This window comes from Epinephelus lanceolatus, chromosome 23, assembly GCF_041903045.1.
Source record: "Epinephelus lanceolatus isolate andai-2023 chromosome 23, ASM4190304v1, whole genome shotgun sequence".
NCBI classification, from domain to species: domain Eukaryota; kingdom Metazoa; phylum Chordata; class Actinopteri; order Perciformes; family Serranidae; genus Epinephelus; species Epinephelus lanceolatus.
In genome coordinates this window covers 22,303,757-22,329,863 of record NC_135756.1, presented here as the reverse complement: position 1 = coordinate 22,329,863, position 26,107 = coordinate 22,303,757, and the positions used below count along the sequence as shown (strand labels likewise).

General features: G+C 41.7%; 1 protein-coding gene across 2 annotated transcripts in view; it reads right to left on the bottom strand.

Moving 5' to 3' along the window:
* Positions 1-26,107, bottom strand: part of LOC117249380 (proton myo-inositol cotransporter-like) — a 111,932-nt gene that overhangs the window by 6,282 nt on the left and 79,543 nt on the right. For both annotated transcript variants that reach the window (XM_033615001.2, XM_033615002.2), the window contains 5 exons: positions 8,010-8,173; positions 7,807-7,927; positions 3,780-3,905; positions 3,469-3,587; positions 841-993 (listed from right to left, as the gene is read on the bottom strand). In XM_033615001.2, the coding sequence (XP_033470892.1) occupies positions 841-993; positions 3,469-3,587; positions 3,780-3,905; positions 7,807-7,927; positions 8,010-8,173 (683 nt within the window). The remainder of the gene's footprint in view (positions 1-840; positions 994-3,468; positions 3,588-3,779; positions 3,906-7,806; positions 7,928-8,009; positions 8,174-26,107) is intronic.

The window sequence follows — 26,107 nt, the reverse complement described above, 5'->3', positions numbered from 1 at the left end:
GTGGTGGTAGTGGATCCTGATGTAAGAGATTTCTATGGAGATGTGTGTGTGTGTGCTGAAAAATAAAAGTGTTTTACCTAATTGAAATATTGCATTCAGGCTGCTGGTCACCACACAGTAACTTTAAAGTAGAAATACCACGCACCTGTGTAGTAACACCACGCAAATGGTGTTACTACACAGAGACGCACCTAGAAATAAGTATTCACACAGAAACACAGCGACGGAGCTTTAATGAGATTTCCTGACCACAGTGATCTCTATTTTCTCCTTGTCAGAGCAGAATGACATTTTTAAGCTGCAAGTGTACATTATGCTGAATACCATTACCATTTCTATGGCAACGTCATTATGTTTTTTCAGCTTGGACGCTGTTATTCTTATGTTCTCAGTGAACGATTCCTATAAACCAGATGGATGGATGAATGCCTTGAATCTATCATTAACCCGCTGCATCTCAGGATGCCTCTGCGTTCACCGCTGATGGATCGATAGCTCCACGAAAGGTCAGTTCCTTCCTGTCTGAGGAGAAACCTGCTGTTGAGCCACACTGATGGAGGATGTATAGAAGGAGTAAAGGTTGGAAACACATCGGGGTATCAATCAGCTGTCACCATCGTGCTGGTTTTGACGTAAGGATGTATAATATGCCTGTTACACGATATCTGCTGAGACGTTTGCATAGAGAGTGAAGGAACTGAATGAGGACTGACAGCCCTGATGGCTGCTGGTAATTATTCCTGACAGGAATGTTAACTCTGATCGAAATTACACCAGCTCAGTTTATCTCCTCCTCTGTCTTCCACAAAAGCAAAGAATATCAGCTCTAAAGAAACTGACCGTAGTAGGTGAAGTACTGAGCCAGGTGCAGGAAGGTGAGAGACACCAGGATGTTGAAGGTCCAGTTGACTCCGGCTGCGCAGGCGTTCCCTGTGCTCCTCGCCCACAGAGGGTAGATCTCTGAGTTGATGGTCCATGGCATTGGACCCATCCCTGAGAGACAGATGAGAGATGAGGGATTACTTTATGAGGCAAGTTCCAACAGGAGACTTGGAGGGGAGGTGTAGTATGTCCTCTACAATTCTGTGACAACTGGGCAAACTCCATCTGCTGGGGAAGATTGTGCGAGATGATTGAAACCTCCAACTCACATATCACCTGGTATTTTGTGGCTTTAAAGCAACATGATGCAAGAATTGGTATATTTCAAGCTAGTGCAGAAGTGCCTAAAACTGCAGTTCCCTGAATGACCACTTGAGACTCCAGAAGCAAGTCAATCCCCATAGACCCCCATGTTAAAATGCCAGACTGAACAGCAGAAATAAACATGTTTAAACCTGGTATAAAAAACAGTTTAGTCTCTATAGCTAATTTTCCCCTTCATGGCAACTGTAGGGGGGTAAATTTTTATATTAATCACAAATTTACATTCTATTAAGGCTTAAAGTTAAGCATAATTAAGGGCATGGCTGCTCTGAGTGACAGGCTGTCTGCTAGGTGTCGACGTAGTCTATAAGTCAGATCCACCCATCGCTTCTCCACAGCCCCAAATTTGGTCACTCCTGGCTCCAAAAAAGGATGACAACGTCTGAAATTCTGAACTTGAGGCTTCATAATGGGAGCTCACAAACCAATGGATGATGTCTCGTGTATAGTTTTATAGTGATTTGGCCCCACTGCAGTTTTAGAGTAGTACACCACTGTTGTAAATACAAAGTGCGCCTGCAGGATTGCAATCTGTTTATACTGTCCTGACATAAGCCATAGAGATCTGTCTCACAGCCAGCGGGAAAATGATGACAATCTGGCAGCAGAGTGTACATTCATGCTAATGTTATTTATGAAAGATTGTGCCATAGGCTGTAACCTTATCGATGTCTCACAAAGTGTCATGAATAGCGGTACATGTGCATTTGCTGACAAGCTGAAGAATTAGGAACCACCAAATAAGATGCCAGAAGCCAAAGAACCATGTCGACTGACAAGGTAGAGTAATATTACAGGACTTCACACAAATATGACTTTGTGTAGCATTATTTACTATGACATTGAAGATGGAAACTAACATTACTTTTGGCCTCCAGAAAACTACAAAACTTCTTGTGACAGGGATGAAAGCAACAAGGCTGCTGTCGAAGTCACAACCCTTTATAAATAACAGTGGCAAGGATGTACACTCACTGTCTGATTATTGTTGTTTTCCTGTTAGCCTTGTGAAAGATCACTACTGTAATACATTGGAATGGCTTTTAAATAATCAGGCTAGCAGGCTGAACTTAACTTGCGTCTTTAATTAAGACAACAACACAAATAAGAGACAGTTCCTGTTACAGCGTCACTTAGTATACAAGACTATTATTTGTTGGCCAACCATTAAGTAACATTTGCTTATTATAGCCACAAGGTGGCAACAAAAACACCACTCTATTACAACTACAGCTTACGTCAGGACGGTATAAACAGTTTACAACTCCACATAAGTTAGTTTGCCCAATTACAAAGTATAATTCACGCATTGCTAACGGTGTATTAAGTTTAGATTTTTACAACAACAGTTCTTTCTATTGAGAATACAGAGCTAACTGAGCTTACCTTAACTTCTTTAACTAACTTTATTGAGACAATTACACACTGTTTACAACACACTGTGTAGGCTATGCTACTTGAGTGTACAATTACAAACATGGCAGGACCTAAAGGTTACAATAAAAAAGATTAAAACAAACTAGCTTTTTATAGCTAGCTGGTGGTGTGTGCTGTGAGGCGTTAAGCTTCTCTTACCCGCTTAACAAAGTTACATAATGCCAGAACAGGAGTTTAGAGCACGGAGTGGGAATGACAAAGGCACTATTATCCCTATTACAAGTAGAGCTGCAATGATTAATCGTTAAGTTGTAGACTATTGAATTAATGTCCAACTAATTTGATAATCAATTAATCCGTTTGAGTATTTTTTTAAGAAAAAAAAAATCTCTGATTCCGGCTTCTTAAATGTGAATATTTTCTGGTGTCTTTACTCCTTTATGACAGTAAACTGAATATCTTTGGGTTGTGGACAAAATAAGACATCTGAGGATGTCATCTTGGTCTTTGGGAAACACTGATCAAATTTATTTATTTTTTTTCCATTTTCTAATACTGTATAAACCAATCAACTAATCAGCTGATTGAGAAAATAATCAGCAGACTAATCAACAATGAAAATAATAAAATAACAAAATCATTAGTTGTAGCCCTAATTACAATTCTGTGTACCATCTAAATGATGCTGAAGTTGTTGTTGCAAGATAAAAAAAAAGAAACTGCAAAGTGTTGCTTCAAAGGAGCCCTACATGACAATCAAGTGAATTACACAAACGTCACACAATAGTTAATGGTAAACTTAACATAGCAATGCAGAAGGATGAAATTGGTACTGAAATAACAAGTGTAAATGCAATGAAACACAAAACACAGGTTCAATCTTACCTGGAGCGAAAGCAGCCAGGTAGAACACCAGACCCAATAAAACCAGCCAGGAGTAGGAGGTGGGACAGTAGTTGTAGGCCCAGTAGGTCTGATCTCTCATCAGGCTGGAGTTGGAGCATCTGCAAGAGAGAGGCACATTCACTTGCTTTTTTAATTGCACCTGACACTGATTCTCAACTACAGGTGAAATGTGTCATTTCATCAAAACTCTAGAATATATCTTACATTATATTAAAAATAAATCTCAACATGGTGTAGCCCCCCGTTTGCTGCTTCCTTAACACATACTCATGCAGCATCCTGTGACTCACCTTCCCCATGCTGCGTGCTCGGTGGAGGCCTTATTGACTGGCACACAGGAGGAGGCGAGGAGCGCCGAGCCGTTCTCACGATAACAGAAGCCACATCCAGGGTCCAGCATGCACGGCTCGCACAGCCTGCAAGCCAAACAGCACACACAATAGCTATAATTTCCCTAAATAAAATCAGTCGTACTGTACAGTCGCTCCTAAAGTCACATTCCTTCACTTTTCATAAACAGAATTTAAAAGTATGGAGTTGCACTGTAAATCTAAAATACAGTATCTGTCTTAACAAGACTGGACTATGACAGAAAACAGTGCCCCACCCTCTCTAATTGAGACTCTAATTGCCTCATTATCCAAATGAAATTAATGTATGGACAGTTCCCCACATGCAGGAAGTAATGAATTACATCTTTATCCTGTTCTGTGCCATAGTCAGTGATGTGATAGGCAGAGGCAAACCCATTTTTCACAAGGGCACACGTTCTTTTCTGTGCAGCTCCATCAGGTTTGTTTGTTGTTGTGATCCTGATGGAAGTGTGTGAAATGTGTGTGTTTTGTGTCAGAGGTCTATTTTTGCAGGCTGCAGCGTCCCTGTGTGCAGGGCACCTTGCTCTAATTTCACACTGAGGTCAACCAGACGAAAATAAAACCTTGTATTAGTGCCGGAGGAAAGCAAAATAAACAGTGAGGGAAAGTGAGGAGAGAAATGCAACAGCTTAGATTCAGCTGAGAATCAGATGATACATTTTTAAAAATGCGCACAATATTGATGCTTTAATAAATATCATAGATTATGTATTAGCATAGCTGTGGAGTTTTCTCCTGTGTTTATCTGCACTAACGTAAGCTGCACAGGGCCATCCCTACAGTATGTTCACAGGGTCCTGTGTCTCCTGAGATAAACTAACATTGTTAGAGATTGGTAAGTGCTAGCTTCACAGTACAAATTGCTAATGAACAAAAGGGTATGGGCATTTTAAATGTGGACATAATAATGTCTAAATTCAAGAAAAGTTTCAGGGCATATTTTTCAAAGAGTACAACATCAGTTGGCTGTAAGCTGTAGGTGGGTAGTTTCAACATATTGACCCAGGGAAACATCGGCTACTTGAACATTTGACCCAGGGCATAAACATTGCTGAGAACACAGAAACCTTTGAAAGGTCTCTGTAATGAGTCATATCAAGTGGATATTGAGCTGGAGAACACAGGACCATGGGAACATAGATACTCTCCCAGCTGCACAATTTTTAACTGAATGCCACTAGTTAATAAAAAATAAAAAATTAAAAAGCGCTTGCTGCGCCTTTTTATTGTTGCCAGGCAACCACCCCATCACATCCTGACACTAACCTCCCTCTGTAATCAATCGTGTTTTTTTCTCAGTAATTAGTATCCATTCCCTAGTCCCTGGACAGGCAGAACGTACTTGCTGTAGCTCTGGTTGAGGGTGAGAGGCTGTCAGTAAATAGTTTGTTGGGCACAGGGAAACAGAGATCTGTGTGGGTACATGAGACCCTAAAAAAGAGGGTGGATCATGGGGAGAGGTCCAGGAGCTTCGCCTCAGTGATGGTTATTTCCAGGCATATTTTAGAATGAGGGCCAGTTTGACAACCTGCTGTCTATCATCTATTCTCCTCCATCGTTTACCAACTGTAAACTTGTTGTCGTGACCACCACAGAAGACCTGCCTCTCAAATCAGAATGGGGAAAAATGGGGAAAAAAGATGATGAAAAATGAGATGACGAAGCGCGTAGAGCTCAGAAACGCTAGGCATGTCACAACGCAAAAACCATGAGCAAAAAGCTTAATTATCATTAAAAACATTAACAAAAGGCGCCTCTAACTGCTAAAACTCTTTCTGTGTGATCAGGGCCTAACTTGCTCTACACTACAATAAGAGAACAACGCTTCTTCTCTTTTGTGTCTTCTACATGTACACGGTTCATCAACTGGTGATGATTTTTGCCTGGCTCTAGCCTCATTCCATTAGTACAGTGTCGTGTATGTATCCATCAATTGCACATTTCAGCCATTTCACACTTTATACTTTTTAAGCCAATCAGGAAACATGAAACAGCTGATAGACAGAAACATGTATAACTGCATCCACATTCTGTTTGGAGTCTATACGACATGGCCTTTCAAACCGTGCCTACCACCAGTACAAGATAAACCCACCGACGCAATGGTTATTTGACCCTGCAACAACGCAGCGTTGTAGTGAATACATGAGGGCAAATGTACCAATTATCCACTTTATAAGTACATGAAGACATGATTCACCATATAAGTAATGAGATGTAACCCGTATTCTAACCTTGACTGCCTCTCAGATGTCATTGTTAGCTAAATGCTAACTTCACATTTTCTTCAGGCCTAGGTTTTGGACTAAGAAGCAAAGGTGGTTGATCATGGTTTGACGTGTAGGTATGGTGGGTGATTCATGTAGCTGGTGGATGGGTCACGTAGCTGCTCCAGCTGCAGCTATACATACATAACATGGAAAGACTTGTTTTCTCCCAGCTCATGGAGCTAATGTTAGCTTAATTAGCTAACAAGCTACAACTAATAAAGTCTGCTAAATCAGGACATTTCAGCCAGCAAAGATAAAAGATTGCTGTTTAAAAATGAGGACCCGAGTTTGTCTACCTCTGTCTGAAATCAAAGTTGTTTTGTTTCAAAAATTACAAAGAAATTTCAGATGTCAGTCTGCTAACGATATCACTGTAACTGCATACGTGCCACGCAAAAATGGTAATAATATCAACAGGCATAGAAACAGTAACTAAAGGGGCTTAGAGAATATACAGCTGTTCATGTCACGGTATCATATCCAAGACATTGCATCATTTCCTCGGCAAGTAATGAACACTCAAACCCGACTGGAGACACCTTAAGAATACATGAGACGTCCCATCCACAGTGAGTGTGAGAGGCCTGTGGTGGCTCTAGTGCTCCTTGGATGCTGCCATGGTCAGCGAGGGGATGTGTGGGCTCATATGGAGTAAAGTGAACTCAATGAAGCCACTACAGTGTGGTAAAAGCACTCATGTCTTCAAATTACCCCTATATTTGTGTGTTACAGTGTGTGGGTGCTGGACAGCGAGTCCATTAGGCGCTGTTTGTTGTTATGATGAAAGACCGTTGTTACACACGAGTTTCATCTTCGTCTGTGTAACTGAGAACAAATTGGGACATCGAGGCATCTGATCTCTGGCTCGCATGCAAACACTCTCTGTCTCTGTCTGTGTGTGTTTGCCCTTTGTTGCACATGGCGACAGTGAAGTGAATTGTAGCTGATTTAGCCCTGCAGTTTGGGAGATGATAAAAATCATAAGACCAATATTTACTCAGAATCTTTACAGTGAACCCAACAGTTTATCCTGTTATTAATAAATTAGAAGAAACACAGGATAATTGCTGTCTTGGGCCGTTTCTATATACAGACCCTGAGTTATGAGCTGATCCTCCTGGCGGGTAAAGCGCACATATCTGACCTTCAACCAGACTCTACATTTGCATTATGTGCTGGCACTAATTTTCACCTGGAGATCTGTTTTAATGTATGTGTGAAAACTTGCAGTAGCTTCCCCACAGATATCCTTTTAGAAGGGTTTTATCCTCTGAGGCTCTCCACCACTGAGTGCGCTCTCCTGCACTCTGGATTGATATTCTGACACTGTAAAGTATTGAGTGCTTTTACAAAGAGCAGAAGTGCTCGAAGGTGAACAGCTGTCTTGCTGTAGCTCTCTGTTTTCAGCTGTGCCAGTGCATTATGTGACAAAAGGTGAATAATGAGACTTAATATCAACCCTGGTGAAGAGCTGGTGGAGAGGGGACTACAACAGTAATCTTTAAATCACACCCACACTCCCACACCTACAAATATTTTTTGCTTATGCTTTGTAATAAAGGGAGATGATGAGTGTTTATTGTTTCATAGTTGAAGAGGCAGCAGCAGAGGGTCCATTGTGCCTTAATGAATGCCACTTGAAACCAAACTGAACTCTACAAGTGTGTACTTACTGATATTTGGTGCAGGTGGAGTTGGCCATAGATGGGTCTAATGGGTGGAAGGTGACAGGAGGCGTGTGCTGTGCCGACAGCAGAAAACCAATGGCCAGCAGACTCAAACTCAAACATGTACCTGGCGGAAAAATGATACACGTAATATGCAAGAATGATGGTTTAGACATCATGACCTGATGTGGGCATGTCGAGTGACTCACCAATGATGCTGCCCAAGATGAGCTTCCTGCGCCCCACTCTCTCCACCAGCCACACGCCAAGCAGGGTAAACAGGAAGTTGGTGAGGGTGGTGAGTCCAGCTAGCCAGATGGCTAGTCTGTCGTCCCGCACTCCTGACATCTGCAGGATGGTGGCGCTGTAGTACCTGTGAGACACAAAGACTAAAGAAAATTAATGTGTAGCTGTCATTGTGATATCAAAACATAAATTTATCCATTCTGAGAGTGGATGGTGGCAGGGCGTTGCAGTTCCCAGATTTAGCTGCAGAGTGAGCGCTCCTCGCTTTCACACTGCTCTCAAACAGGCAGCTGTGGACCCAGAGCCAGGATAATTCTGAGTGAGAAAGAGGCAGCTGCCCACAGGAAGAGAGGCTTTGCCCAGTCAGGCTCTGAGGTAATTGTATCTTCTGCCATCAGCTCAAAAGTCTCTGTTTTTTCTTTGATATCTACTTTTGGCAAAAAATGTTGTGATTAGCATAATTAGCACGCCATGGCTGACTTGGTTTGTTTCGTATATTACATGAATGTTGCTGTCATCAGTGAGCATATATCGCCCTAGTTTTTGCGGTCTGTCCCGCACTGTTGGCCCTTATCAGCCGTTGTTGGTTTCTTTCGGTCAATTCAGTGCGTTGGCTTCAGAGAAGAACGAAATGAGGAAAGTAAACAATAGACTGAAGTCAAGAGGGCTTTGTTGACTTGTTATAAGATATTTTTTTCAGCCATTGAACTCATTAACAGAAACAGTTTGTAATTGTTCGCATTATTCTTGGTGCACGGTAAATATAATTTGTTCTTTCAACATTAGGTTGTGTCATTTACATGCTAACTGGCTAACTAGGGTCTTGAATCCATCCCGTCAGTCTCTCTGTTTTTAATGACTAATACAGACTACCACCACCTGCTGCTATGGAGAATTATTTCCTTTTATGCAAGTGCCAAACATACGTGTTAGTTGGCCGTAGGCTATAGTTTTTGCAGTGTGTTGAAGTGCAACTTTTTGGCCGTGACCTAGGTGATGTGAGGCAATTCAACAGTTGGCCTTTGTCTCAACTAGTTCTTTGATGTCAGTTTAGTGCTTCTTGGCCTTAACTTGCCACAAAAAAACTAATAAGCATGTTTCCCAAACCTACTTCATTTGCTTTATTTGGAGGTAGAATTGAAATTTTGTCCACACAAAAGAGTCAGCAATGATCCTGTATTGCACAGGAAAAACACGTGCTCCCAAAACTAAGGCAAGTGGTAGTTATTACTGATAAAAGCTATCACCAAGACCACAGAAAAGAAATTATAATAAACCAGAATTATTCTCACAACATAAATGTTTGCAGTATTAATACACAAATAATATATGACATTATTAATGGAGACAAGTCAACATACCAACCACAGCCTCTCTCTTTGAGAGCCAAACACTCATCCACCAATCACAGCCTCTCATCTATCAGCTATAAATAGTCTCTCAGCAGTCACTTTCAATGGCCCTTCCTCTTCCTCTCTCAGCCTGTTCTCGTACAGTCTAATTATATTTGCAGCTCTGGCACCACGTTGCTCCACGTAGGCAGATTATCTCTAATCATCATCAACAAATCTCCAAACAGGCTGCGGTCAACAATACAGACACCTGCATGGGGTCCGTTTCCCACTTCAATTATGACACCATGTTACTACGATAGGGGGACAAAAATGTGGTGGTCGCACAAGCACACACACCTGCAAGAACTCTATTCAAGGCATCATTATGGAAATGATGTGCTTGATTCTCACCCACAGAGATAGGTATGCACACCAGCTGTATATAAACACAAAGAGAAAACCCGTAGAGAAATCAACACAAGTACAAAGAAGGTAATACTCGTTAAAGAAAAATAAAATAAATAAAATAAAGAAGTCTCCCGCATTGTCTGCTTCTCTGCGTCTCAACGGGCAACTCAGAATTAGCATTCTGCTTTTCATCTCTTCAAAAGGAATTGTTCACTCTTTTGTGCTCTCTCTCTCTCTTCCTGAAAACAAAGACATTCAGTTGAGGGATCTGCATAATAACTCTTTATTTTTCTGCCATGGTATCCAGTCAGACAGGACGAGAACGGAGAAGAGATGAGATGCTGTGAAATTCTAGTCTTGAAAAAACAAGCGTAAGTTTTGGCAGATGATAAAAGTTAAAGATGGCCTTATTATTGTTGTGCAAATATATATATATATATATATATATATATATATATATATATATACACTATATGTATGACAATTCATTTTTGTCCTCTGTGGAGGACATTAGTCTAACTAGTGTAACTCAAGTATTCTTTATGCTATCCATTTGGGTCAAATTGTGTTCTGAAGAGGACATCCAGGGCTTTCTAATGATGTAGACATTATGTGGGTGGGGTTAACAGGGCAAACACACACCCTTTTCAAAATGGCTGCCATTACATTTTTCTTGTTTTTTGCTGCCAGGGTGGTAATTGATCATTTTCTGGCAAAAGTTATGATTATTTTGTTAATATTTAATTAGTTTCCTGAATATAAGGGTCTTAACTTTAATTTAGAGAGATTTCAGAAATCCAGAGTAATTTTAACCTTTTCAAAATACACCTTTTTATTCAGTGTCCTCTGTAGGATCAGGACTTAGTACCCCCTATTTTTTAACCAATTTCAATTAGTTAAATTTTCAATTTCAACTGACGTTTTTTCTCATAATTTCTAACATTTGAAAGGTTAGTCAGTGTGAAAGCAGAAATTTGGCTTGGAGTGAGACTCTGAAGTAATGTGTATGCAAGAATTTGGAGTTTTATTGGAAAAAAAGAACACCTTAGGTGAACGTACAGTACAGGCCAGAAGTTTGGACACACCTTCTCATTCAATGCGTTTTCTTTATTTTCATGACTATTTACATTGTAGATTCTCACTGAAGGCATCAAAACTATGAATGAACACATGTGGAGTTATGTACTTAACAAAAAAAGGTGAAATAACTGAAAACATGTTTTATATTCTAGTTTCTTCAAAATAGCCACCCTTTGCTCTGATTACTGCTTTGCACACTCTTGGCATTCTCTCCATGAGCTTCAAGAGGTAGTCACCTGAAATGGTTTCCACTTCACAGGTGTGCCTTATCAGGGTTAATTAGTGGAATTTCTTGCTTTATCAATGGGGTTGGGACCATCAGTTGTGTTGTGCAGAAGTCAGGTTAATACACAGCCGACAGCCCTATTGGACAACTGTTAAAATTCATATTATGGCAAGAACCAATCAGCTAACTAAAGAAAAACGAGTGGCCATCATTACTTTAAGAAATGAAGGTCAGTCAGTCCGGAAAATTGCAAAAACTTTAAATGTGTCCCCAAGTGGAGTCGCAAAAACCATCAAGCGCTACAACGAAACTGGCACACATGAGGACCGACCCAGGAAAGGAAGACCAAGAGTCACCTCTGCTTCTGAGGATAAGTTCATCCGAGTCACCAGCCTCAGAAATGGCAAGTTAACAGCAGCTCAGATCAGAGACCAGATGAATGCCACACAGAGTTCTAGCAGCAGACCCATCTCTAGAACAACTGTTAAGAGGAGACTGCGCGAATCAGGCCTTCATGGTCAAATAGCTGCTAGGAAACCACTGCTAAGGAGAGGCAACAAGCAGAAGAGATTTGTTTGGGCCAAGAAACACAAGGAATGGACATTAGACCAGTGGAAATCTGTGCTTTGGTCTGATGAGTCCAAATTTGAGATCTTTGGTTCCAACCGCCGTGTCTTTGTGAGACGCAGAAAAGGTGAACGGATGGATTCCACATGCCTGGTTCCCACTGTGAAGCATGGAGGAGGAGGTGTGATGGTGTGGGGGTGTTTTGCTGGTGACACTGTTGGGGATTTATTCAAAATTGAAGGCACACTGAACCAGCATGGCTACCACAGCATCCTGCAGCGACATGCCATCCCATCCGGTTTGCGTTTAGTTGGACGATCATTTATTTTTCAACAGGACAATGACCCCAAACACACCTCCAGGCTGTGTAAGGGCTATTTGACCAAGAAGGAGAGTGCTGGAGTGCTGCGGCAGATGACCTGGCCTCCACAGTCACCGGACCTGAACCCAATCCAGATGGTTTGGGGTGAGCTGGACCGCAGAGTGAAGGCAAAGGGGCCAACAAGTGCTAAACACCTCTGGGAACTCCTTCAAGACTGTTGGAAAACCATTTCAGGTGACTACCTCTTGAAGCTCATGGAGAGAATACCAAGAGTGTGCAAAGCAGTAATCAGAGCAAAGGGTGGCTATTTTGAAGAAACTAGAATATAAAACATGTTTTCAGTTATTTCACCTTTTTTTGTTAAGTACATAACTCCACATGTGTTCATTCATAGTTTTGATGCCTTCAGTGAGAATCTACAATGTAAACAGTCATGAAAATAAAGAAAACGCATTGAATGAGAAGGTGTGTCCAAACTTTTGGCCTGTACTGTACATTCCCATGCATCTATGGTAAGATACTACCTAAAAGGAGGATTTCGAGAAACTTCTTGCTCTATTTCCTTTAAACAATGACAATTCTTGCTGAGAGTGTATTCACACATACAATAGTATCTATAAAGCTTCACTCCCCTGTTCTTTACCCTTCCTAGGCCACCACACACAATAAAGTTTACCTGGTCTTTGGGGTCTGTCACATAGGGGTCATGGGTCAAACTATAGGGCTCCCCATCACTTCTTATTGCCTAGGCGAGTGTTAAATGTCTACATAGCAAGCATTACACCTCATCACATCATAGATAGTGAGGGGTGAGTGCAGTTGGACCACTAGGCCCTTAAACCCAGTGGTACAGGGTACCAATCCTGCACCCTGACTGCAACGTCAGACCCATTGGTATAGCTATTAAGAATACAGTCTACCTTGCTACAGCTATCCATCATAGTGTCAAGCATTGAAGACAGCCACATAATAATTCCAGGGGAGTAAAAGTCCTTTGTAGCTCATTTATTTAGAGATAAAGCATAAAATACCCCATAGTCCCACTGTAACTCAATTGAAACTCATTGACTAACTCTGGAAATTTAAGAGCCGACTAAGTCCCGATGTCCTCTACAGAGGACGTGATAAAAAATAAATAAATAATATTTTTGAATTTTTTTTTTTATGCAAAATGTTTCTTTCAAGTCTAATACTTAAATTACATAAAACAAATCTTGATATCAAAACTTTTTTCTTCTGGGTCCCAGGAGGATAAACATTCACTGCTGGCCACTTTATTGGCCTTGCTAGTTCCAGGTTGGACCCCTTTTGCCTTCAGAACTGCCTTGATGGCATAGATTCAACAAGGTGCTGGAAACATTCCTCAGAGATGTTGGTCCATATTGACATGATGACATCACACAGTTGCTGCAGATTTGTCAGCTGCACATCCAAGATGTGAATCTCCCGTTCCACCACACCCCAAAGGTGCTCTATTGGATTGAGATCTGGTGACTGTGGAGGCCATTGAAGTACAGTGAACTCATTGTCATGTTCAAGAAACCAGTTTGAGATGATTTGAGCTTTGTGACATGGTGCGTTATCCTGCTGGAAGTGGCCCAAAGTGTGCCAAGAAAATATCCCCCACACCATTACACCACCACCACCAGCCTGAGCCGCTGATACAAGGCAGGATGGATCCATGCTTTCACGTTGTTTACACCAAATTCTGACCCTACCATCTGAATGTTGCAGCAGAAATCGAGACTCATCAGACCAGGCAACGTTTCTCGAATCTTCTATTGTCCAGTTTTGGTGAGCCCATGTGAATTGTAGCCTCAGTTTCCTGTTGTTAGCTAAATGCACTGAGTTGCTGGCGCGTGATTGGCAGATTAGCCATTTGTGTTAACAAGCACTTAAACAGCAGTACCCAATAAAGTGGCCACTGAGTGTATATATGGCAAATGCAGCAAAATGCATGTGCTGAGCAGACACACACATACACACAAATACATGTATGGGGACACACTCAAAAACACACAGAACAAATGAGTTGATTTTGGAGCAGCAGCGGGAGTAAAAACACAATTTCTGTTCTCAGCAGTGCAGCCTGCTGTGTTACATCTCAGCCCTGCATCTTACACACACGCACGCACGCACGCACACACACACACACACACACACACACACACACACTATGCTCTAACTTAAACTACTGTGAATAACAGCCTGCAGAAACAAAGTGATCATTTTTCTGACCACTGCGCCAAGAAGTGCATCTTGTGTTAAAAGCATCTCAGATATGGCCTCTCAGACTCAAAATAAGCCCCTAACAGACACTCAGGAGTTGAACCTGAGCCTGTCTAATTCCTGATAACTGTACTTATCCATCCCCTGCACCCTTCTATACTCTGACTCCTCCTGTGAAAAGCGTTAAGTTGCTATTCCAGTAACAGGCGACTGCAGGACAAAAAACAGCCTTGAATAACACGTATGCGGCATCATTTCTGCCTGTGCTAATTCACTGTGTCTCCCTGCAGATCTTCAGAGAGCATACGGTTTGCTTATGAACATACTTTTTATTTTTAGTTGTCATCTCACTGTTGGAGACAAACTAAAATTTCGGCACTAGAGATCACTGCATGAAGAAGTGCTTCTGCTCAGTAGTCTCATGGAGATATTCCCGAGATGAGAATGCATCATTATAATGGGAACACAAACAGAACATTGTGGCACGGAGAGAGCTCAGTATTTATTTTGGCATGTTGTTAAAATTCCTCAAAATGGCATACTGCTCATTTCATGGAGTCGGTTTTTTGTTTTTGTTTTTGTTTTTTTTAAGAAATATGCACTTTGTGGATGGAATCTGACAGTGAATAGTTTTATGTTAGAAATCCCTTTCAATAGAGCTGACATAAACTGGTGATGAGTCAAACGTCTTGCATCATTTTTGTTTTTGGGGTATTTTTCCCCATGACACTGATGATATTCATGGTGTTTAAGTTTTTGTTTGCCGTGCTGGAAGCCTGAATGGGACAGGTTTAAGCTGTCACCTCTGATAGAAAGTGACACCTCTCAGTCTGAAAACACCCACTACTTGTCAACTATTAACACAAATTGCGAAGTGACAAGAAACACTCCCAGGCAGTCAGGCAGAACCTGAATGAAACAGACCTCCGAGGTAGTACCAGATATTTTATTCTTGCTTCTTTTTTTGATCTTTTATGACGCAGAGCACTCTCTGACAATAAACCCTGTGGGCCCAGACACAGCAAACCAACATCAAACGACTAGTGGCGACAAAGGCTGACTGTTGGGTTGCCTCATGTTGCCTGTGCCTCAGCCAAAAAGTTGCACTAGAACACACCACAAAAGCCCTGTTTCCACCGAGCAGTATGGTATGGATCAGTTCAGTCCAGTTTAGTACGCTTTTTTTCCATTTCCACTGCTCAAAGTTGTGGATGGTACCAATGGAACTGTTCCGTACCGTCCCCATTTTTGGTCCCCCCTCTGTTGGGGTACCTAACACAGATCTGGTACTAAAAGGTGGAGCTGTGAACACTGCAGTCTGTTGACTGGTCAATAGAGGACGGTCACTCTGCTCAGGGCTGAGCTGTGGCTGGTTTTGAGGCTCATGTAACCACTGTTCATACTGTGGAGAGTTTTATTATTAGACTGTACTATAAAATGAAAGGATGTTTTGCTGCCTCTCGCAGCAGCTGTAGTCATGTTACTCAATGCATAAGCTGACACCATGAATCAATCAACACACCTTAAATTTCACAACTTTGACCATTACGTTTACATGACATCCACTTTTAGTAATGAGTGGATCTTCAAGAGTTTAAAAATATATATTGATTTTGACCGGGTTATGTGAACTGCAAATATTCTAACCTTTACTTGAAGGAAAAAAAAAGCATTGTGGAGTGTTGTTCCTGTGGGCTCCGGCAACACTAAACCTTTGAGCTTGCCTGAGAAGGACTAAATGCACCAACTCGCTATTTTTAAATATCCCATGGAGAGAGACTCTCACTGCAGCCTGTTCTATTTTGTTGTGAAAATGTCATCGTGCAGCCTCGTTCTGTGGACGATAAATGAGGTGCAGACTTCCATCTGTGCCACCGGTAATGCGGAAATACAGTGAGTGCTGGACAGAGCAGTGAGTGAAAACAACCCCGCCATATTTAAAGGTATGGTTTGCGGTGGAAACGCTAGGGTCTAGGTACCATGTCTGAAGGGTTATTTTAGGTTCCACAGGTACCATATCGAAAGTGTTTGGTGAAAACGGGGCTGGAGACTACAGCTAAGGCCAACCGGCACGTACACTCTGCGTCTTCATGAGAGGAAAAAGTGCTCCATACCAGCAGGTGGCAGTAGTCTGCATTTGTCATTCACCCCAGAAGATCAACAGGATTGATTGAAGACACTAGTTTGCCAGTGAGCTCATTCACAACAGAACCCAATGTTAAAAGAACAAATTATTTTTACTGTGCGCTAGTGAACAATAATACAAACAATTCTAAACTGTTTTTGGTAAAGAGTTTGTTTGCTTTCCTCACTTTCACTTCTCTTCTTGTACAATAAGCTGAACTGCCAATTAGAGTGATTCACTGATGGGCTCTGCCATGTCCGGTGCCGATTCAACATGCTGAATCACCTGAAAAACAGCAGGCACTGGCTGACTAGTGCAAATGATGCGGGACACACTGCAAAAATGAGGATGACATACACTCATCGGAGGCCCCATGTTGACTGACAGCAGGCCATGGTGTTTTAGAGCCTTAAAAGAAACCTCTTCATCCATAACAACTGTGAGTGGGAGAAGGAGGTAAGGCCATTAAACAGTAATAACTGTGTTCACAATGGAAACTGGCTTTAATAAGAGGGTGTCTGCAGGGGCAAGAGGTGAGTCAGGACTGGATTTGGTCCAATTACCTGGACCTCTAGGAGCTGCCGTGAACAAAACTGAACTGTTGCTGCCCTGCAGTTATTTCATTAACTGCACTGAGAGATAAAAATGGAAAAATGCTGCAGTTATGCAGCCACTCTATGCCTTTACATTCTCAGGAAGGATTGTTGGTACTTAATGTTTTTTAAGGAAGTGGTGCTTCACTATATCCATCGAGATATGAATCGATGAAAAAATGAATTGCTCACATTAGTTTCTTTACTATAGTTGAAGCAAGTTAATTAGTGTTAGTGACCTCAGTTGATGCTGTGTTTGTTTGGTTGGAAGGAAAAAGTACAGAGTCAAAGGCACTCTGAAGAATAATTTGTTGTCACTGTTTTCTGGTCACATTAGAATTTTGAACAGTGAAATAAATTACTGGAATGGAATGGCTGTGATCAGAGGATCTGCTCAGGGAAGCAAAATTAATCTGTGCAAATGCTTTGCGTATTGGCACCTCTGATCAATAGCAAGCTGCCTTGACACTGCTGACCATTAAGAGGACAGAGAGTCCAAAACAGAGGAAGCTGCTGCAGCTTATCAGCTGTGTTGCACCATTCATATCCTTATTTAACCTCCTTGGTATCTCTGACTCTTTCCACACAAAACGAATGCACACAACAACAACCTCCGAGGCTGTGCCAAAAACTGCAGTTCCTAAAATGGCCACTTGAGACTGGCTCCAAATCAGAGTCAATCCCCATAGGCCCCCTTGTTTAAAATGCCCAAATTTACAGCAGAAATAAATATGTTTACAGCCTAGTGCAAAAACAGTTTGGGTTTTTTTGGATAATTTTATGTAACTCACACATTTCAAAATTATTAAGGGTTAAACTTACTCATACTTAAGACTGGGGCCACTAGAGTGACAGGCTGTCTGTGAATTGTCACTATCCACCTTATTTTTCATGGAAACACGGAGGCAAAACAGAACGCAGCCAGCTTCTCGTTTTTTGTGCGACACTTCCAGTCCAGCACTCTTGACCACTGTGTAAATGGGAATCGCCTTGTTGTTTACCTTGTTGAGTTTAGCTATATATATATATATAAATATAGATATATAGATATATATATATATATATATATATTTATATATATATGTCACATTTTTCACATCACTATATCACCGTTTAGACTAATCTGATGTTTGTAAAGTTTATAAACACAATGATCGAACAAACATTACTATTTCTGTGTGTGTAATTAATAACATGGTTATCGTAGATTAGCTGGGCTAACCGTTAGCTGTTAGCCGTTAGCGGTGTCTGTAACTCAATAACTCAATAAACGGTCCGTGAAAAAAATTATTTTTGCCAGCGGATGTCTTAGTTACAACATGATTGAGCTAATTGGAGTAGTTTCATGTCGTATCCGACAACGGAAGGCTTTTAACAGATGACATCCTGATGTTAGCTTTGCTGCTAGTGTTAGCTGTCCCTGTCAGCTGCAGCCACTGATGCTTTCTAGACATCGTGATTTCCCAAAACTGAATAAATACCACACATAGCAACACAAAACTGCTTTGCTAGCTCAATCATGTTGTAACGGCTGGATGGTTGATGCGTACATGCTGATTCGGGTGCTATCAGAGCCGATCTGCGCATCACTATGGCTTAATAATTAACTCAGTCAATAAAAACAACCCGTCCTGTGTTAGGAGTGTATGTCGCTCACAGAAAGAAGGAAAAGAAAAAAAAAAGATAGAAAAGCAGCGTACACCTCACATATTTATTTCTCACAGTTGCGCACACGTTTGGCTGGCATGCAGAAGCACCGTCTGTGTGTTTGTGTGTCGAGGGTGCAAGTCGCAGCTTCAGCTGCTGACGTAGAGAGGCTGTGTAGCCCGGTGTGTTTTTTCGCTGATTCAGTTCTGCAGGTTCTCTGCTGGTACACTGGAGACGGGGATCAAGCAGTTTGTCTCACTCGGGATAGATTGTGCTTTTTTGGTTCATAGTTTTTGATTGACATGCGATTTATTTGCGTTTAGAGGGAATAAATTTCCGTTATAACGGAAACATGGGCACAGTTATCTATATAAAATACACAGACTGACTAACTAACTAACTGATTGACTAACATAAACAACTGAAAATTGAAAAAAATTAGCTTGCACTGTTAGCTCCGGTAAGGGAAAGCATGAGGGAAAGCGGCTGACCGGAAGTCACACACAAAAAAACGGAAGTTGATCACTATTTACTTCCGTGTTTGAAAATAAGGTGGATAGCCCTTGAGTCTGATTCAACCCTTGCTCCTCCACAGCTCCACCCTCTTTTCCAAATATGGTCACTTCTGGCTCCAAAAAAAACAAGATGGCGATGACCAGAAAGCCGAAATTGTGGCTTCAAAACAGGAGTCCACACACCACATATGGAAGCTACCTCCATGATTTTATGCAGTCTGTAGAAGCTTATGAAGCACAGAGACTTGATATACAAACATCAGTCAGGATGTCAGGAATACCTGCTCAGAATTATTGACTTCTGACTTGCAACTGATTGCAGCATTAGAAACCCTCACTGTGACAACGCTGAGGCCGGACGTAGTTCTGGTCTCAAAGTCAACAAGGCATGTCGTCCTGCTGGAGTTAACTGTTCCCTAGGAGGAATGGATAAAGGAGGCATTCAAGAGGAAGAGGGCTGGCAAGCTAATGCCGAAGCAGGGAATGGAGGACATGGTGCAACCCCATTGAGGTCGACTGCAGAGGGTCAGTCGCTTGTCAGGGCACTCAAGCTGCTGGGTATCAAAGAGCTACACAACAGGAGAGCCATCAGGAAATTTTACTGATGCCACAGAGAAGGCACTAAGATGGCTGTGGACCACATGAGCTATAAGCCCGAGAGTTGTCCCAGTATCAGTGGTAACCACTGTATGAGTGCAGCCCAGCGGTGGTGAGTAGCTAGCCAGTGGCATACACACACGAGACTCACATGCACTGGTGGCCAGACCGTCCACCACAACAAAGAACAGAGAAGCTCAGATTCCAAAACACACAGAGGGAACATTACTTGATTCTCTGCTCAGGATGCCATTATTCCATGATATCTTTACATAGCAAATAGTGGTTTGCTGCTATATTAATGTTCTGAATATCATATTGAGCTCCTCTAACAGTTAGCTTGCCAGCCACTGACAAACCCTGCGAGTAGTCACCATGTCACTACACTTCCAGCCCCACCAATTTCACATTGATGAGGAAATGTCACATTGTGCTAGGACCCGTGTGAAGCATATATCCCCTTCAGTTATAACTGCACAAAGGATATTAACCTTCCACATTTTATACTTCAGATCTGAAATAACAGCCGTCAATAAGAAGACCTATTATCGAGATCCATTTACACTGAGAAGAATAAGCTCTCAATGCTAGTTTGCCATCATTACACAAAGCCAATAATAACATGTCCAGAGGTCAAAACCGCAGTGTCCTGGTAATAATCCATGATTATCAGATTGTATTGAAGTAATTTCACTTTGATTAGACCTCCACAGAGTGATCATTTCCCCTGTGCAGATAAAAAGCATACATCAGAGAGGTTGAGAGGAGTTTCACACTCCACTTCTTGCACACACACACACACACACACACACACACACACAAAAACAGACTTCGACACACGGAGCAAAAGAGATGTCATCTGTCTCTGTTGTACAAACACACACAGACACACCCACGTGCACAAACAACACCCACTGTGTTTTTACATAAGACACCCCGCGGAGCGTCGGTGCGAAGCAAACACGAGAAGGTGTGATCTGGCCCTGACCCCGCTCTTAAAATGGAAACATGGATCCACACTCCTGTCACGCTTCCATTCCCAACCTCTCATTCAGAGCGTTAAGTGAGAGTGACAACACAGACGTCAGCCATGGAGAAAGACGGATGCAGCGGGGAGGAGAGCAAAGAGACAGATGTGTGAAGGGAAGAAGGATTGAGATAGCGGGAGATGGAGGGAGCAAATGGGATGAGAGAGTGACAGGTGGAGGAGAAAATACACATTTCACTGGTGCGTTTGTTCCTTGTATCGCATGTCACCAGCTTGTCAGGTAGTCATTTACACCTGACACTGGCTCAAAGTGGAATAAATAAAATCCCTGAAACCAGACTCCAGTCAAATATCGCAGTGTCCAAGGTGCTTGGCAAGTCTGTCAATTTCCTCCTGTCAGCGCCTACATTAGATTCAAACTGAAAGCTGAAGTGATTTGCTCTGCAGATACAGCAGAAGGGTAAATCACTTATGAACTGAATACAGGCTGATTGCTGTTTCTCATTTGGCTAAATTAAATAGATAATAGACATGTTTTCGCTCGACTCCATCTCCCTCTTACACTCCATCACTCCCCGCTGTTCTTAGCCCATTTCACATGACTGGTGGTGAGAGGACGCCACTGACTCATGGTTGACATTTACTGACACATTACTGGAGCATCTTGGAGGCTGCTGACTCTTGGGAGTACACAACATGTGGTCTTAAAGGACCACACTGGTGGCTTTGGATTTTATTAGTGACAAATCACATGTACCAAAGAAATCTGCAAACCACTTTTCTGAGTGTTTTAAAGTTTCAATGCTGCTTTGCCACCTTTCAGACTGTTTTCAGTTCATTCCAGAGCGATACGAAAACTTTTGGCTTCTGCTGCTGTAATCAGCTCCTGCCATTATTGCAAGCTACACTGTAATTGTGTGTTGATGGAAAGATACCTGGAATTTGAGAGTTGGTATATTGAATACTTGCAGGTGTGTGCAAGTTTCCCCTGTTTGCATAATGTGTTTCACCTGTGTCTCATTGTCTCTCTTGTCTTAGTTTATTTAAGTCCCTGTCTTCCCTTTTTTTGTTGCCAGACCTTAGCCTGTGGAACTGATCACCAGTGTACCGATCTGACCCTGATGGAAGACCCTGAACTTTTATCTAAGTCTGTGAGTTTGATTTGAGAGTCGTTTTCTAGTTTGTGCTTGACACTATCGCAGTTAGTCATAGGTGTAGATTTCAGGAGGGATGCAAGGGACACGTCCCCCTCAGTATTTGGAACATGTGCATATGTACCCCCCGATAAAAACGTAAGAGTAGCAGAGACGAAATGAAACACATTTACACCATAAATCGAGGCAGAAAAGGCACAAATCAGTGCATAAATAATCAGAATACAGGAAATTAAGTGTTTGATGCTCAAAATTTTCTGGCAGGGGACACCCAAACCTCCTGGTTTATATGTGTTCTCCACAAGATTAAAACAAAACCTATGCCCTTGCCGTTCCTTCCCATTCTGCAATATTATCATGTAAAATTGTGTAATGCAGCACAGATAGTCTTTTACTTCTCCCCATGAGACACTATGTATAACTTTCATGCTCTACAAGTGCATTTACACCTGTTTTTATGCACAAATTGCACATAAATAACTACATGGAAAAGCCCAAAAAGACAAAAAAAAAAGATCAATATTGCAAAAAAGGTTTCACACTTGGCTGAGGAGGTGAAGAAATTGGTGTCGATAAAAGCAAAATGCAACAAAGAGCAAACAAAACTTAGCAAATAATTCATGACATACATGAAGAATGTGACTGATTTGTCACCAGTGTTGGTAAGCTAGTATAATAGCTTCTTCCTTTTTGGTCTCTCTGGTTCTGTTTCTTCAAAAGTCAACACCATCAAGAATGCAATTCATCCATGGCATAGAACTGCACATCAGTTTTTTCTAAAGTCAAACTCTAAGACTCTTAAAGGGAATCCACTGATAGTGCCAATGCTAGTTTAAGTTTAAGTTTAAGAGCTTTTAAAACTGTGGTCAGATGTACACATGCTGCTTTTACATGCTCCTCTGATGGGCTCATCTCCTGAGTTAAGAAGGTGTTCTTCCTACTTTGTTGTGTTTAAGAGCTTCGTGTTTTAATATGGAAACAACATGGCTGCAAAGATGTGCTGTGTTTTATTGCTCAGTGCATTTAAGTAACACATTATTAACAGTTCAAAGCTTTATTATTACAAAGTGATTTTGTCCTAGACTTGTTGTTGCACCACTACATCCCCTAAAACTACTAAAATATTGTTTTGCTTGACTCATGCTAATAAAGAAAATTTTAAACTAATTTAGATCACTGCACATGGACAGCAGCTCAGTTACAACCTAATAACCATGATACAAATTGCATGTGAGCAAAAATTTGACGTGCCATATGTGAATTAATAAAAGTTTATTACCATCAACCAAACATTTACTTGCGTCTGACATGTGTCTGCATGTATGATGTCAAGTCAGCAAACTGACTTGAGGAGGCGTACATGTAAATTTTACCAGTCAGGAACTGATTTTTCTGATTTTTTCCGACGCCACCTAAATGCAGGTAAAGTGTATGACTTTGATACCAGAGACCGTGTCCGTCTACTAAAAGTCTAACCTTTGTTTGAGTTGCTTAAAGGAGCAGTGTGTAAAAACTTAGTGGAATCTTGTGGTGAGGTTGCAGATTGCAACCAACTTGTTGTGGGCTACTGTAAGAAACATGGTGGGACAACATGGCGTTCTCTGTGGAAGAGGACCTGCTACCTGTGTAGATGTGAAAGGCTCATTCTAAAGCCCAGTTCAGACCAAAGATCCACAGTGAGATGAGTTGAAACATGCAACTACTTCTGCAACGTTCTAAAACCAGCCAGCAGCGATTTCACCAGCTGAGTTGCAGGTGACACCATCAGCCGGACAGTCAGTTCATACCGCTGCAACGCTCTGAAACGGTTTCGTCTCGTTGCGAATCTTTGGTCTGAACTGGGCTATGGGTAGTAAAAACAGAGCTTATTTTAGTTTCAGGCGATTATACTCTAATAAAAACATAAATACAAATATTAATTTCTATCAATAGAGCCACCTAAATCCTCCACACTGCTTCTTTCAATGTGACTATATCTTAACTATAGCGATGGCAGATGAGTTAATTATCATATGAGCTGTTGGGATGGTCACAAAGGTCTTTCAAAAGCCTTCTGATCAGGTATGATGACTTATCGCTATGTCGCTTTTTCTTGTATTAAAATGCCACACCACATAATTCGTATTTCATTGCTAAAACATGCAAAATCACTGGTTTGGTATGTCAAAATCTACCAACACCTCTCCTGTTCATGCCAAAGAAACAACAAAGGAAGCTTCCTGACTGACAGAGAAGGTCATGATGCTGCTGGAACAGTTAATGATGAGTGATGACAAACCTGTACGTGTGTGTGAGAGTGTGAAGGAGAGCTAACGGGGAGGTTTCCCTCGACTATAAAACAGAAAGCTCTAACAGAGTGCTACTTATTGACAGAGCACTGATCTAATTATGTAACTTAATAGTATGGATTTAGAGGGAAGGACCCACTGTAAGGCAACAGTGAGAGAGAGTGTAAGTGTGCGTGTGTGAGTGGGCCAATAGTGAGTGAGTGGGTGCAAATGAACGAGCTTGTGTGCGTGTGTGTGTGTGTGTGTGTGTGAGTGAGTGACCAACTCACTGAGTAAGAGACTAAATGACGAGGTGTGAGAGCGGAGAAATGGAAGGAGGCAGGGAAGGAGAGCGAGCAGGAAGTAAGTGAGAAAAGGATGGAGAGGCGAGAGGAAGAATGAATGGTTGGAGAAAACAGAGAAGGAGGACTGTGGGTGTGAAAACAAGAACAAATGGACAGACAGGAAAATGTGTGGCTGGAGAGACAGAGACAGAAAGAGAGAGACAGAGAGATGGAGATTCTCATGGGAACTGGCCTATTTTTCAAATGAATGCATACGAACACAGAGCTGCAACACATTTATGCTCAGGAACAAAAAACGCTTAGCCCAAATAGGTACACTGCAGATTGGGTGTTCTGATTCAGAACCACACACACACACACAAAGCAAAGAGTGTTACATCTGCAGATGTCTATCATCATCATCGCCGAATGAAAACACACGTTGCTCTGCCTGGCTGACCCCCAAGAAATGGCAAAATAAACACATGTATATCACCAACAAGCACAAGGCGATAATTATATCAAACATTTATTACTATCAATGCACAAACCCAAACTACACCTGTTAAATCACTTTAGTGTTAACTTGGTTTCATTTATTTTGCCTGATCAAATTTCTTCTCAGGATTGTGTGGGCATGTACAGCCTGTTTGACTGACACCTCCTTCTCTTAGCTATTGCTAATTTTTTGTGTCTAATTGAACTTAGACACATATAGTCTTGCTGCTGACCAACAGCACTCAGTGGTGCTGTCAATTGATGACTTTCTTGCTAAATGTAGTGACTTTTCAGACCCTCTTACTGACTTTATTACTGAAAAGTGACTAGCGACAAATTTAGCAACTAAGGGTGCTTTCAGACCTAGAGTTGTCTTGCTTTGGTCTGAATCAGGGACTGATTTGGTTACATAGTTGCATAATTGCCTAGAGTTGGTTCGTGTTCTCACGGCAGCATTTACAAGCATTTTAGCGCTGGTCATCATGGACTATATTGCTGTCATTGTTCATTTTAGTCAAACCATACAGCTTGAAAACGAGGCGCAGCTCCAACTAGAAAACAATGTTTTGATGCATTGGATGTGCTGAATGTGCATATTAAGGCAGTACAGGAGGAGGCGCACATTAAATAATCCTCCAGGACTGTAACATGCTCATGTTTAACCCAAACAATGTGTCATGTGACTGCAGTTGGTTCGGGTCGAGGTCGGAACACGTTTTCACCACAAATGAACCGTACCAGTGTTTGTTTGTAACCTGACTGAGACCACCTCTTCAAGAAGGTTTGGGTCCGGTTGTTTTGGTGCACACCGAAGTGCAATTGCTGTGTTCGCACCTGCAAAAACAAACTGCACTTAGGGGGCAAACGAACTTGAGTTCAATTGGACTGAATCAGACAGGGCAGGTATGAAAGCACCCTTAACATTATCCCCGCCATTGCCGAGATAATCTTGGAAATAAGTTTCCAATGATGGACCTTACCATCCATCTATTCTTACTACCTCTTCAGTTACTGATTTTGAGAAAATGAATATACTTTAATTCCTTGTAGATCTGCTGACAACACCTGCACTGTCTTTTTACACCTCTATTGTTTAAACTACAGTATTTTAAGGCCCTGCACGTGGACACAGGTGTTTTCAGTATCCTAACTGATTGCACCTGAGGCTGAAGGCTGAAGTTGGAAAAGCACAGGTGTTACTGATAACACTAATGATGACTTCTGTTC